General features: G+C 55.2%; 1 protein-coding gene across 1 annotated transcript; it reads right to left on the minus strand.

Annotated features, from left to right (window-relative positions):
- Positions 1 to 240: 240 nt before the first annotated feature.
- Positions 241 to 3,606, minus strand: LOC147598269 (P2Y purinoceptor 2-like). Its single transcript, XM_086763510.1, has 3 exons — positions 3,543 to 3,606; positions 894 to 1,875; positions 241 to 477 (listed from the first exon to the last, which is right to left on the minus strand). The coding sequence occupies exons 2-3, from the start codon at positions 1,810 to 1,812 to the stop codon at positions 332 to 334; spliced, it is 1,065 nt and encodes a 354-aa protein (XP_086619636.1). The 5' UTR covers positions 1,813 to 1,875; positions 3,543 to 3,606; the 3' UTR covers positions 241 to 331.
- Between the last annotated feature and the right edge of the window lie 7,664 nt (positions 3,607 to 11,270).

Here is an 11,270-nt window from a genome sequence, read left to right on the forward strand (position 1 = left end):
TAGTCCTCAGGTTTCTGTGTCCTTCACCCATACTCCTGTAAGAGGCCATGTTCTTCCCTGGCTGCCACCCAGGGCAGGATGGAGGCAGCTCCTCACAGGCTTTCAAACCAATGTTCCTGAGAATAAGGCTAGGATTCTGTTTGTCAAGACTTTGAAAAAGACTAAATTCGGGTTTCTTCCAGGCTGATAAAGCATCTTTCCCCATCTGTGTATCTCCCTCTTGTACTGCTCATCCATGACTCAACATTTGCCACCTTTTATTTCCATCTGGAAAGAGCCAACAGATGGTAAGAGTGCATCTGGTCCCATCACAACGGCTCTCAGGTCAGGATTACCTCCAGGGCTGGGGATCTGCCAACTTCTGGGTGGCCAGGGGACAATCAGGTGCCTGGACGTGGGTTATCTTCCCCTGCGTCGAGATGCTGGACTCAGCCCTGCACACTCTTTGGCTCAGCGTCTGCACAGACTCCGCTCTTCCTGGAAAAGAAAAACCAGAAAACATTTATGGGCAGGAAATTCATGACAGTTTTCACTGAACCTTCTCATGATTCATGACTTTTGGTGTAAATTCTCCCCCTACTTCCCCCTTGCACCCAATGGGGTTTGGACAGCTCAGCAGTGTAAATAAGCCCACATTTGGGAGATCCAGCCACTGGCAGGAGCAGTGCCTCATCAGACCTTCCTGAGAGCCCAGAGAGTCCCTGCTTGCAGGAACAACCCCTCGATAGCACTGAAGGAACGCAGAGCAACCGTGAAACTCCTGCAGTGCTGCTACCAGTAACTCTGGGGACTTGGGACAGAACAGGAAGAAGCTCAGGGTCTGGATCTTCAGTAACCACCCCACAGAAACCTCCAGGAAGGTCTGGGATGGCTCCTGGACCTTTCACACTCACTTAGTGCCCAGCGTTTGCGAAAAGAGTCAGTAAAGCTCCTCTTAAACTTGTCGTTAGCAAAGACATAAATCAGGGGATCCAGGCAGGTGTTGGCCATGGTGAACACCCAGCTGATGTAGTAGGCGAGTTCTGCTTGGTACAAGATCTTGCAAGACAGGCCGTAGTACTTCACAGTGACGGCAATGGTCCTGCAGATGTGGAGGGGGCCAAAGCAGATGACAAAAATCACCAGAGACACTGTTATCATCTGCAGAGACCTGCTTTTCATCTTCTGACCTCTGGAGCTTTTCTTGGCCACTTTAGCGATGGCAGCTCCCAACAGAGCTCCGCAAGTCAAGGAAACGGCAAAGGGCAAGAGGAACGAGAACACCACCAAAAACATGTTGTAGAAGAAGTAAAAAGAGGACAACTCTGACTGATGAATATTTAGGCATTTTGCTGAGTCATCAATATCTGAAGTCTTGAGGAGGAAGAAGACAGGCAGCCCTTGGACAAAGAGGACGAGCCAGACGAACAAGCACAGCTTTCTCAAGAAGCTCTGCTCCTTCCAGAGGGACTTGCTCTTGTAGCGTACAATGACAAAATAGCGGTGGATGCAGATGAGCATCAGGAAATAGATGCTGCTGTACATGTGGATGCTTTGTAGGAAGACATCAAACTGGCAGAGAAACTGTCCAAATAGCCACTGGTTGCCGAGGCTGAGGTAGGAAATCCTGAGCGGAGCAAGGGGGATGATGAGGATATCTCCCAGGACTAGGCTGAACTGCAGGATCATGCCTGGATCCCACTGCTTGATGCGGCAGCAGAACACCCAGAAGCTGATGCCGTTCAGCAGGACGCAGCCCAGCAGGAGCAGGGTCCCCAAGGCAGGGATGGCGGGGTGCAGCCCCTGGGCCGCACAGCTCACACTGCTGTTCATGAAGGTGTGGGAGGCCAGCAGCTCCGAGGACACAGGAGGACCTTCAGTGCTGACCTGCAAGGGCTGGGGTAGAAAAGAGAAAGCAGTGAGACCACGCGAGAGCATCGTCTTGAGGCCAAGCCGGGTCAGAGGCAGTGGTGGCTGAAGCAGCAGAAGTTTTCCAGTGATACCTGATCCCAAATTTCTGTGGCCAAAAGCCGACCGCTGTTTATCCCAGCCTCCACAGGAGGAGACCTGGAGGGTGCCCGGGGCCAGGTCTTGCTTTTCATATGCAGTCTCTCTCTCCTGGAGAGCCCTGAGCCCTGTCCCCTTTTGGGATGCAGTTTTTAAGCCCATTGGTGTCCCACCTTGGCTCTCATACTGGTCATTGTTCGCTTGGCCTTTGGGGTACAGCCACTGCCACTCCCCAGCATCTCCCCGAAACGCTCAGAGCCACTTTGGGCTAATGGCTCTGTGCAACGAGCCATGTCCAGGGAGATGCCCCTCAGCCTGCCCTGCTGCGCTCACCACGTCCCAAGGGATGGGGCAGGATGGCTCCTGGCCAGCTGCCTGCCTGGGGACAGACCCTGGGGAGAAAATGGGCTTGAAGGCGTTTTCAGAGCTGAAGAATTTTTAGACAGAGACACCGTTGGTCTCTCCTGGCTTTGGCCAGCTGGAGAAACTTGCAATTAAACTGCAACGCTGAAGGAACATGGCTTGAACAGCTCAGGAGGGGTCAAGGAACAGTTGGTCCTCACCAGGGCTTCCCTGAGCCTGGCTGAAACAGGGTGCAGTTTCCCCAGTCTAGCATTTAATTCCCATTTTGGTAAAACTGGGAGCCTAACCCAGGGGTCTGGGATTGCTGGTTATTATTTGCTGAGCCATCAGCTAAAGAAAGCCACTTTAACACAGAGAGGTCCATGGCCATCGCAGCCACGCTTTCACGTTAACCATTTGCTTACCTCTGTCTTTCACTACTTTTGCCCAAAAACTGAACCTTTCCAAATGAAGGACTTTTGAAAAGTATATATATAACATTTTGTTGCTGTGTTCCAGCATCATCATCCACAAAGCTTTCCAAGCGATCCCTCTAGAAATCCCAAATCAGGGCCACCTCCTTGCAGGGCATAGCCATGCCGGTGACAAGCGGATCCTTTCTTCTACCCAAAGTAGAGCCGCTGCAGCACCAACGACCAGCTCAGTGCACAGGGTGACAAAAACCCCCAAGGCCATAGGCTTCATTTCCCTCCCAGTCGTCGAGGCTTGGGTTGACCCCGCTCTGTAGATTTAATATGTGCAACAATTTCTTAATGACAGAAGCAGAGGGTCTGTGCTCTGAGTGAGCGGAGAAATTTTGAGAGGGAAGAAGAAAACACCTAAGAATTAGTCAAAAATTTGAAATCTGCTTTAACTTAACAAGGCAAAGCAGGAAAAAAAAGTTCATTTTCACGTAACTTGAAGGCGAATCGCACAAGCCATTAACCACACCCTTACCTGCAAAAGAGCAGCAGAACCAGAGCGAATCTGGCTGTGAAGGGGAGAAACTGGGACCAGCAGCCAGCCCTGCGTCTCTGAGCACCACAGGGATTTCGCTTGCTCTTTAGGAGAAAACCCTCAACTGCCTCAGCCCTTATGAGACCTCTACAACAATTCCACGGCATCACATCCTTGGAGAGTTTTGCCTTCAGAAACGGATTCCTATTAACACAGAACACGGACAAAATGTCGCACGCAGCCACAGGGAGACTTACCCCGTCCTCCCACGAGAGTCGGTCGATAGTGCCGCTGGTGACGGAGCGGCAGAAGCGCCCAAGCTCCTTCAGACTCCCTGTGAGAAGAAGAACTGACGGGCAGGAAGAGGCTCCAGTGATCCCCTGGTTGTAGGGTGGAAAGGAGAGCTGGGTTGTGAAACTGCAACAGTTCGGAGAACTGTGGGCAGGAAAAGCAGCAGCTGATTTAGGAGAACAGCTTGCTTTTGCTCAAAAATCCTCCCAAAGCAGGAGCTGCTGGCCTTGCTCACGCTGGGGGAAGGTCCAGGAGATGCTGGTGAGCGGAGCGCCGGCCCTGCCAGTGGAGGATGCGGGTGGAGTGGTGGCTGTGATGAGCAACACGGAGCCTGACCCCACCGGGGAGTGGGGTCGAGCCGCAGCAGGAAGCACTGAGGGGTGCAGGGCTGAGCAAGGTGTCACCTCAGTGGTGACACCGCTCCTCCAAACCGCGGGAGCGTCAGCAGGCCAGCAACCGCAGCAGCGAGGCGCATCAGGTGAGCTGAGCTGTCAACTGGGGTTTCCAGGTGCTGCAAACACTGATAAATCAGACTCACAGAAGGGTTTGGGTGGGAAGGGAGCGTTAAAGACAACCCAGTCCAACCCCCCTGCCAGGAGCAGGGACATCTCCAACCAGATCAGGTTGCTCAGAGCCCTGTCTGCTGCAGATTCGGTGGGCTCGTAAGGTCTGGATTGAGAGATGTGCCCCCGAGTCACACCAAATACTCCACAGCATCATGCTGTGGATTTCTGGAACTGTTTCCCTGTTTCTTTCCCAAGCGAAAGAAACCCCCCAGAGGGGGGGAGGCAGGCAGATGATGATCTCCGTTGTGGTGACTCTGGCAGTCTTCTGGTCCAAGCCCAACTTGTGACACTGCCACCAGCTCTAACCTGTACAAACCCTTTTCTTCCTACGGCAGGAAAACATCCGTAGCTGAGATTAAAGCCCAGAGGGTGAAGTCCTGCTGCTCCATCCCAGTGAACTCTTTGGGACTGGATGGGACCAGTGTCTGCGGGAAGGTTACTCCATGGATGGTCAAAACTCAATGTTTAAAACCTCCCTGAGCGCTCCTGCTAGCAGACAGCCCCAGGGCCATCAGGGCTTTCGCTGGCTCGCCGTGGAAGGGTTGGAAACTTCTCCGAACCATTTCAAGCCAAAAGGGAAGTTCCTAAGAAAAGTATGGTTTAGCGTACGATCTACAGCCCACAGAGTCTATTTAGAGCAGCGCCGACAGCCCGCGCAGCCTCCCACCCCGGGACTTCATCTGACACATCTGAAGCCACACGAGGTGACTTCCTTCCGTCACACCGTGCGGATGCTCAGGAAGAAGCGCTGCTCATCGTGGCCTGGGGCGAGAGGCCGCAACAGGGGTGACAGTAAGTGCTGCATTCATGGCTTTTTTTTTGGAAAGGGGGGGGGGTTTCCTTTTTTTTTTTTTTTTTTTAATAATAAAGAGCACGGCCGCTGAACCGAGTGGTTTTCTGTTGGAGGCGTTGCTGGCTACAGCACGTGGGGTGTCTCTTAGGGAGTTCCCGTTCGGCATCATTTCTCGTGTATCGCGATGTGGCGGCGCAGCCCTTCCTTGCTGGGGCGTCACCCGCTCCCCTGTGCGGGGGGTGAATGCTCCAAGGGTGCCATGGGGGAACAGGGGGTGCGAGCACAGAATCAGACCCAGAGCCCCAGGGAACTCAAGGTACCTCAGCAGACAGATGCAAGCTGGCTGCCCTTGACTGCATTGCTGCTAGCGTGGGCCTTCTGTCAACCCAGCTGATTGTGCAAACACCAACTTGGAGGGGCCCCCGTGGCATACTGGGCTCAGGCCCTTGGGTTGCATGGCTCCCTCAGGTCTCTGGGGGTCCACACCACTGGAGACTGGTGGATCCCGAGCTCTCCGCCATCACCGGCCCCCACCATGTGGCACGCTTCTTGGGCAGGACCTTCTCCAGGAGACCTGCAGAGCACCTTGAATATTTGCAATGAAACCAAGCAAAGCCTACAACCATCCAAAACCAGGTTCTGGGTTGCAGTCATGTGTTCCATAAAGGACGAGGGAACAACCATTTGTGCTATAAATCCAGTGAAAGACGCTTTTAGCCATACTGGTCACCCCTGACAGCACCAGCTGTCCCTCTGGGGTGGCCTCCAGCCCCCGCCTCTGCTGGCTGCCAGGCCGGGGAAGCCAGAACCAGCAGAGAGACACGCGAGGCCTGAATGAGAACGGAGACAATCTGAACTCCGTACAGGTAAAAGAGTTTATTGGGAGTAAACACGACAACATTTACGGGGGAAATCCAGCATGTGATCAGCAGAGCAAGGCCTCCCTGTCCCTCCGCCATCCCTCACGGGTGCAGCCGTTGGGACACCCACCTGTCCGCGCTCAGATCCGCCTGCCCCGCTCAGGCCCATCTATCCCCGGTGAGGCTGGGAGCCCGGCTCGCGCAGCAAGGCCAGTCCCATCCCGCACCCCTTCGGTAATTAATTTAATCGCTTTTTGCACAGCCAGTGCTCCCAGCCCGTTCACACACGCTCCAGCAGACGAGCAGGGAGAACATCCCGCTGCACGTCCCTGTGGGACCAGGGCAGGCTCAACGCTAGGAAAGCTGAGCCGCTCGCCTCCCAGACACGTTTCGGAATATTTTCCCTCCCGGCACCTTCTCCGTTTGTCGCTCTGTTTGTGAATGCGGGCACCTTGGGAAATAGCCACAGTGTCGCAGAGCTGAGGCACAGCTTTGCAGAGAGTTTAAGCTTTGAAATGTGCAGAAAGCATTAATTCTACTCCTCACTTCTTTTTAAAAAATATCCGAACAGAAGGCGTGACCTCCATCTCCCCTAGCAGCACAGTTCTACACGGAGTTACTTGTCCAGCCTGGCTGGGACAGAGGACTGGGCCCTTCCAGAGCACGGCTCAGCCAGGTTTCTTTTCACCTTTAACTTCGGAGGAGACGAATCTCTGCCCCTTGGCACGCCCCTCTTTCCAGCCGGGGCGCAGAGCTCTGCCTTGGGCCGGGTGACTGAGCAAACGCAGCGCCAAGCAGCAGCAGTGACAGCAAACAGCGGTGCGGCAGAGAAACGCGCAAACGTGTCTGGTGGCTGCTCCCGGATAATGAATGCGTCGTCCATCCCGACTCCCTTCCCCGTCTGCCTCTGGGGAATGCGCCCGCGAGGTGAGTCAGGTTTATAAATGCTTGGCGATGGGAAAAACAGGCTGCGGCTGAGCCAAACGTGTTCGGCAAATAAGGCAGGCAGCTCTGCCACGGACAGCCGCTGGCAGAGCTCGGTGTCAGAACCCCGCGGCGCGCAGCGACTCCCATCCCGCGCACGGCGGCTACGGGGGGCTGCAGGAAGCAACAACTGACTTTTGCCTCTAAAATCTAATTTTATGCCTAAACCACAGACTGTGATAAAAGAGCAATATTGTATTCCTGCCCCATCTATCTGCTCGTTAGAAAGGCGCTCTTCCTTTGGCTGGGCTGCCGGGAGCGCTCCAAGGAATGCTAATTACAAGGTCATTGCAATCAATCGCATTGGGTGGCAGGACTCTGAGTCACCCCTGCAGCGCGCTTTCCCCTTCCACCGCCATCATTTGTTAAAGTGATGAAAAGCAGAAGAAAGATCACAGGCTCCCAGCGCTTCCCATAATGGGTAGGCAGCATTTCCAAAGCGTGGTGGCTTCTGGGTGCCCCACTGCAGGCCAGTTCTCCTGGGAATGGTGACAAACTGGACACCAAAGCTTTCCCAGTGACTTTGGGAAATGCTGCGTACCGGCCGCGTGGCCCTTGAGCAGGAGGAGAGGAGCCTGAAACCGGCTGGAGGGTTGCCTGTGCAGGAGCAAATTCCGTTCTTGCCCCAAGAAATACACTCCCCACCTAGTCACGCCTTTGGGAAGAAGGAAGAAAAGTCCCTTTGCTGCGTTGGGTGGCAAAAGGCTCGTCCCACCTCCGGCAATCCCGCTGCTGGCTGAGGGGTCTCCATCCCGGCTCCTCACCATGCAGGATTGGGTTCCCAGCAGGAAGGGGCTCATTCCTTCTGGGTGACGGCAGGCTCAGCGAAGAGAGGAAAGCTGTGGTTTGCATATCACGGTGCCTGGAAGATGCTCTCATCCCAGCTGCAGCTGCGAGGCGGTAGGTCGGTGCAGAGCTCGTGAGCGATGGCTGCCTCTGGCTCAGTAACCTCTCCCCACACTCCCTGACGGATGCACCCTCAGGCTTTCCGGATGATCCGCCCCGCTTTCCTCCAGTCCCGGTACCTCTCCCTGCGCACCGAGTGGACCAGCGGCCTGGAGAAGCTGGAGTGGTTTGTTCTGGTGGTCTGGCTGGTGAGGAACAAAGTGAGATATCGTTACTGGTGTGGGTCAGAGCCGGGCCACGTCTCCTGCATCTAGTGGAGGCTCCTAAAAGGACAGGGAATTCTGGTCTCTGCAGGATCCTGCTGCAGCCCCTGATGCTCAGGGCACCTGGACTGCAGAGACCCAGGTCCCAGCCTCTCCTGTGCAGCTGGAGTGGAGATGGTGACCCTGCCTTTCCCAGCTGCTGGGCTACAAGTGCACAAATGTGAGCCCAGAACCCCACAAAATGCCTGCCAGAGCCCCGAAGACCATCCCCCCCAGCCACGTGGGTCACTGAAGCCAAACCCTTTGGTTCTCCAGAACTTCCACTTCAAATGAGCAGCTTTCCTTAAAACCACTAAACCCAACAAGGTGGCACTGGCACTTCTTTGGCCTTTTGCCACCCTTGTTACTGGTCCATTTTCTCTCGGGGGGTTATCCAGGGCAGGAACCAGCCACGCCATGAACCAAGTACCCCATGATCAACCACCCCGTGTGCCCAGACACCCGGGACGGGCTGGCAGAGCCGGCCTGGCTGCGGGAGCAGCGGGGCTGTGTTCACCTGGGGCTCTGTCCATAAAAATCACCCAGACACCATTTCCCCCCGTGCCCGTAAGCGGCAGAGGGGACAGCGAGGAGAGGCCGGGGCATGGCAGAGACGTGGGAGGCCAGAAGCGGCTGATGAATGGAGGCAGGGGGTGGGGGAGCCGCCAGCCACGGCAGGAGCGGAGGAAGCCAGAGCTGGGGAAAAGCTGTGAAAGTGAGAAAAAGCTGCTTTCCAGCAGAGCCTGTTACTACTCAACATCCACAAAAGGAGGGAGAGCCCTGAAATCCCTGCCTGCGCCGAGGGTACGGACAAGAGACTGTTCCCTCACGTCCTAATTAGCTTGCTGCTTTGTAACTTAATTTCCTAATTGGTTTTCAGGTTAATTACTTTTAACAAGAAGGCTGGGGAGGTGGCAGCTCAGGCCCTGCGGCAGGAGATGAAGCTTCACTGGCCCACTTCCAGGCCGTGCTGGGAGGCGAGGTGGCCTCACGTCCGTCTCTGCCGCGGTGGCCAGCCTTGCTGCTGCCCCGGGCTGGCGCTCTTCGAGGAAGGTTGGGTGACTTCCTTGGCGACGGCTGCGAATCCTCCCTAAAAGTCAACAATCCTGGGATCTCAGATGGCACCAGCCCCTCGCTCTCATTCCTCCCGGCAGTGCTGAGGCTCCAGCGCTGCTGACGCCGGGGCTGAGCTCGCTGCCTGCCCCAGATCCGTACGACCCATCTGGCGCAGGTGTGGGCGTGCAGCCGCTTTCCATCGATTAAATCAAAGCCGATATTGCGGCTCGCTTTGCGCTCTCATGCTGGCGCCGTACCAGCTGCGAGAGGACAGGTAATTCTCGGGCCAGGCTGCTGAGGACAGATGGTACCTGGTCCAGCACTAAAAAACCAAAACCAACTGGAGTGAACCTCACTTTTGAGTTGTCTGTGCTGTAGTGCTCCTGACCCCACGCAAGGCACAAGGAACCTTTCTTGCGCTGCTGAGCCGTGGCTTGAACTCTTTGGAGAACCAGGCTACAGACGTCGCAACCCTTTCTGAGCATTTTCTGAGCCCAAGCCTGTGCTGAAGGATGAACATCTGGCTCCAGCTGTGCTCCCTGAGCACTGGGAATCCTGGCCTCGAGGGCTCACCACGCAGGAAGGCTGCAGCATCATTGCGGGAGGGGTGCAGGAGCCCAGGTGACACCAGAATCAGGGTGTCCACGCAGGACAATCCTCATTCCACTAAGAGGATCCCAGTCCACCCTCTGATTTTCTGGTTCTCCAGGCCACAGAGCTTCACCCGTTTATGGTGCAATCTGTGAACGACCCGTGTGGCACACACAGATCCGGTGGCCCTGCTTTCCCGGCGTCGGCCAGAGGAGCGGCAGGAGCCGGCACTGGGCCAGGCTGGGCAAAGCCTGCGGTGACAGCGGGCAGGGTGGGCTGCGCGTGCAGCTCAGATGGAGGGGGCTGGGATGCCCCCAGGGTGCGGGCCTTGCACAGATCATCCGGCTTGGTCCCGCTCCCCAAATGGGGCTGGGTTAGATGCCAGCCCCCAGAGATTTTTGGTTTTGTGAGGTACCTAATTCCCTGATGCTCTCTTTAAAAACCACAGTCCTACGACGTTATCCTGATGCAAGTTGTTTGGTGGCCTCTAGAAAATAAAATTATTCCATTAGGTTTTCTGCATTGCATCCTTTCACTAGCACTGGGGCACCTCAGACCTCAGCGCAAGTTATTTTCCGACGCCTCCCTGTGCTCTTCCTTGAAGACAGTGAGGAAATCTGCCTCCGACCTCAGTTATAACCCAGCCAGCCCCATTGCCTTCGAAGACATTTCTGCACTGGAGCCATCTCCACCCATGGCTGCGTTCCCAGCGCAAATCATTTCACTTGTGCAACCAGAGAGCGCAAGGTGCGGTTCAGCTTTGCTGGTCTGGAAATTCAGCCAGCGAATTTATCCCTGGACTGCAGACCAAGGGACTGGTATCTGCCGACTACGGGTTTTCTGCAAGCCGTGGGTGCATCCTTGCTCTCTCTCGGTGGCCTCAGCTTTGGGATCTGTACGTGTGGCCGTAATCGCGGGGGGGATTGCTGCGCGTCAGCGGATTAGGATAAGGAGCGAGCTGCAAGCTCGGTTCCCTCCTGCTGCAGCTGTCAGACCTAGACCAAACTGGGTCACGGCATCTTTTTCGGTCCAAAGCTACAAGGCGTTGGCGGGCCATTGCCTGAGACCTGGCAGGAGGTGAATTTCGGGTGCCGGGGCGCGGGTCTCTCATCACGCAGCCCATGCATAGCTGTGAAGACATTTTTCATTGTAAGACCCCCAACCATATCAAGACCACGATTACCCCAAACATTACGACAAGCGAACAAGACATGAACGACATTTGCAGAAACAGATCTGAATTCTAAGGGCATGCAGCATTTTTCTTCTACGCCCTTATTTCTCCAGCTTGTTATTGTTGTTGGGCAGAAAACAAGGATGGGCTTGGCGTAGCGGGCAGAGCCCAGAGGGTGGGAGGAGACAGCGAGATAGCGACACGCGCGCTCGTGATTGAACACGAAACACCCCGATTGCGACGAGTCCCTAGAGGCTTGTGCCTCATTGATGAATATCACGCGTGAAGCGTAGCTCCGTGTGCTACCCACATTTTTCTCTCCCAGGTGTGGTGTTCGGGAACCTGAGTCACAGGAAATATGCTGAGTTACGGCACATTTCCACAAAAAAAAACCCCAAATCACGGGCATATTTATCTGTGAGCGTCTCAAATGCACAATATGTTCAGGCAATACAGGCTCAAAAGATTAACGGACCTTAATCCCAGCTCTGGGCACCAATACACGACAGACGATACACACAC

This window comes from Chlamydotis macqueenii, chromosome 20 (genome assembly GCF_036417535.1).
Source record: "Chlamydotis macqueenii isolate bChlMac1 chromosome 20, bChlMac1.mat, whole genome shotgun sequence".
Classification (NCBI taxonomy): domain Eukaryota; kingdom Metazoa; phylum Chordata; class Aves; order Otidiformes; family Otididae; genus Chlamydotis; species Chlamydotis macqueenii.